The sequence below is a fragment of the Phaethon lepturus genome, unplaced genomic scaffold (genome assembly GCF_000687285.1).
Source record: "Phaethon lepturus isolate BGI_N335 unplaced genomic scaffold, ASM68728v1 scaffold53458, whole genome shotgun sequence".
In the NCBI taxonomy this organism is placed as follows: domain Eukaryota; kingdom Metazoa; phylum Chordata; class Aves; order Phaethontiformes; family Phaethontidae; genus Phaethon; species Phaethon lepturus.
This window is the reverse complement of record NW_010559347.1, coordinates 8,071-8,587: the sequence shown is the minus strand read 5'-3', so window position 1 is coordinate 8,587 and position 517 is coordinate 8,071. Positions and strand designations below refer to the sequence as shown.

Genomic DNA, 517 nt, shown 5'->3' with positions numbered 1-517 from the left:
TGCTCGGTAGGCATGGATGTGTATGAGGCACAAAAAAAACCCAAAACATCATTTGCTTGTGAGGTATGGAGCAAGTGATAGAGAAATACCAATCTGAAAAAATAAAAAAAGTCTAAAATAAATAAGGTTAAGAAAACTGAAAGCCACCCATGAAAAATCACCAAGAAATGCATCTTCGGATAGATTATGCTGCAGAAAAGAAAGTGCGATCTGTGTAATCACTGCTTGGATGAAAAGCATGCTATAGCCTAGCCCTCTGATGACAAATAAGCATTTCAGAAAGCCTGTCCTTGAATAGGATGCTCATGAGAGGACTCATTTACTGACAGAGACTGCTGATGGGGTTCAGAAACGTGTACACTTTGATTCTGTTCTTCACTGATTTGATGGGAAGGAACCGTATCTTGGCTAGAGTGAGACTGTTGATTTGACTCCTGAGTCAGCTGCACGTGCTGAGCTGGATGTGCAGATCCTGCTAAGTGGATTTCTTCACTTTGTCCTTGATGAGCATGGAGAT

General features: G+C 41.2%; 1 protein-coding gene across 1 annotated transcript in view; it reads right to left on the bottom strand.

Moving 5' to 3' along the window:
- Positions 1-275: 275 nt before the first annotated feature.
- LOC104625641 (zinc finger and BTB domain-containing protein 24-like) overlaps positions 276-517 on the bottom strand; it is a 6,759-nt gene continuing 6,517 nt past the window's right edge. The window contains 1 exon segment of the mRNA XM_010293321.1: positions 276-517. This exon segment is cut by the window's right edge and continues 31 nt beyond it. Within this exon segment, the coding sequence (XP_010291623.1) occupies positions 276-517 (242 nt within the window).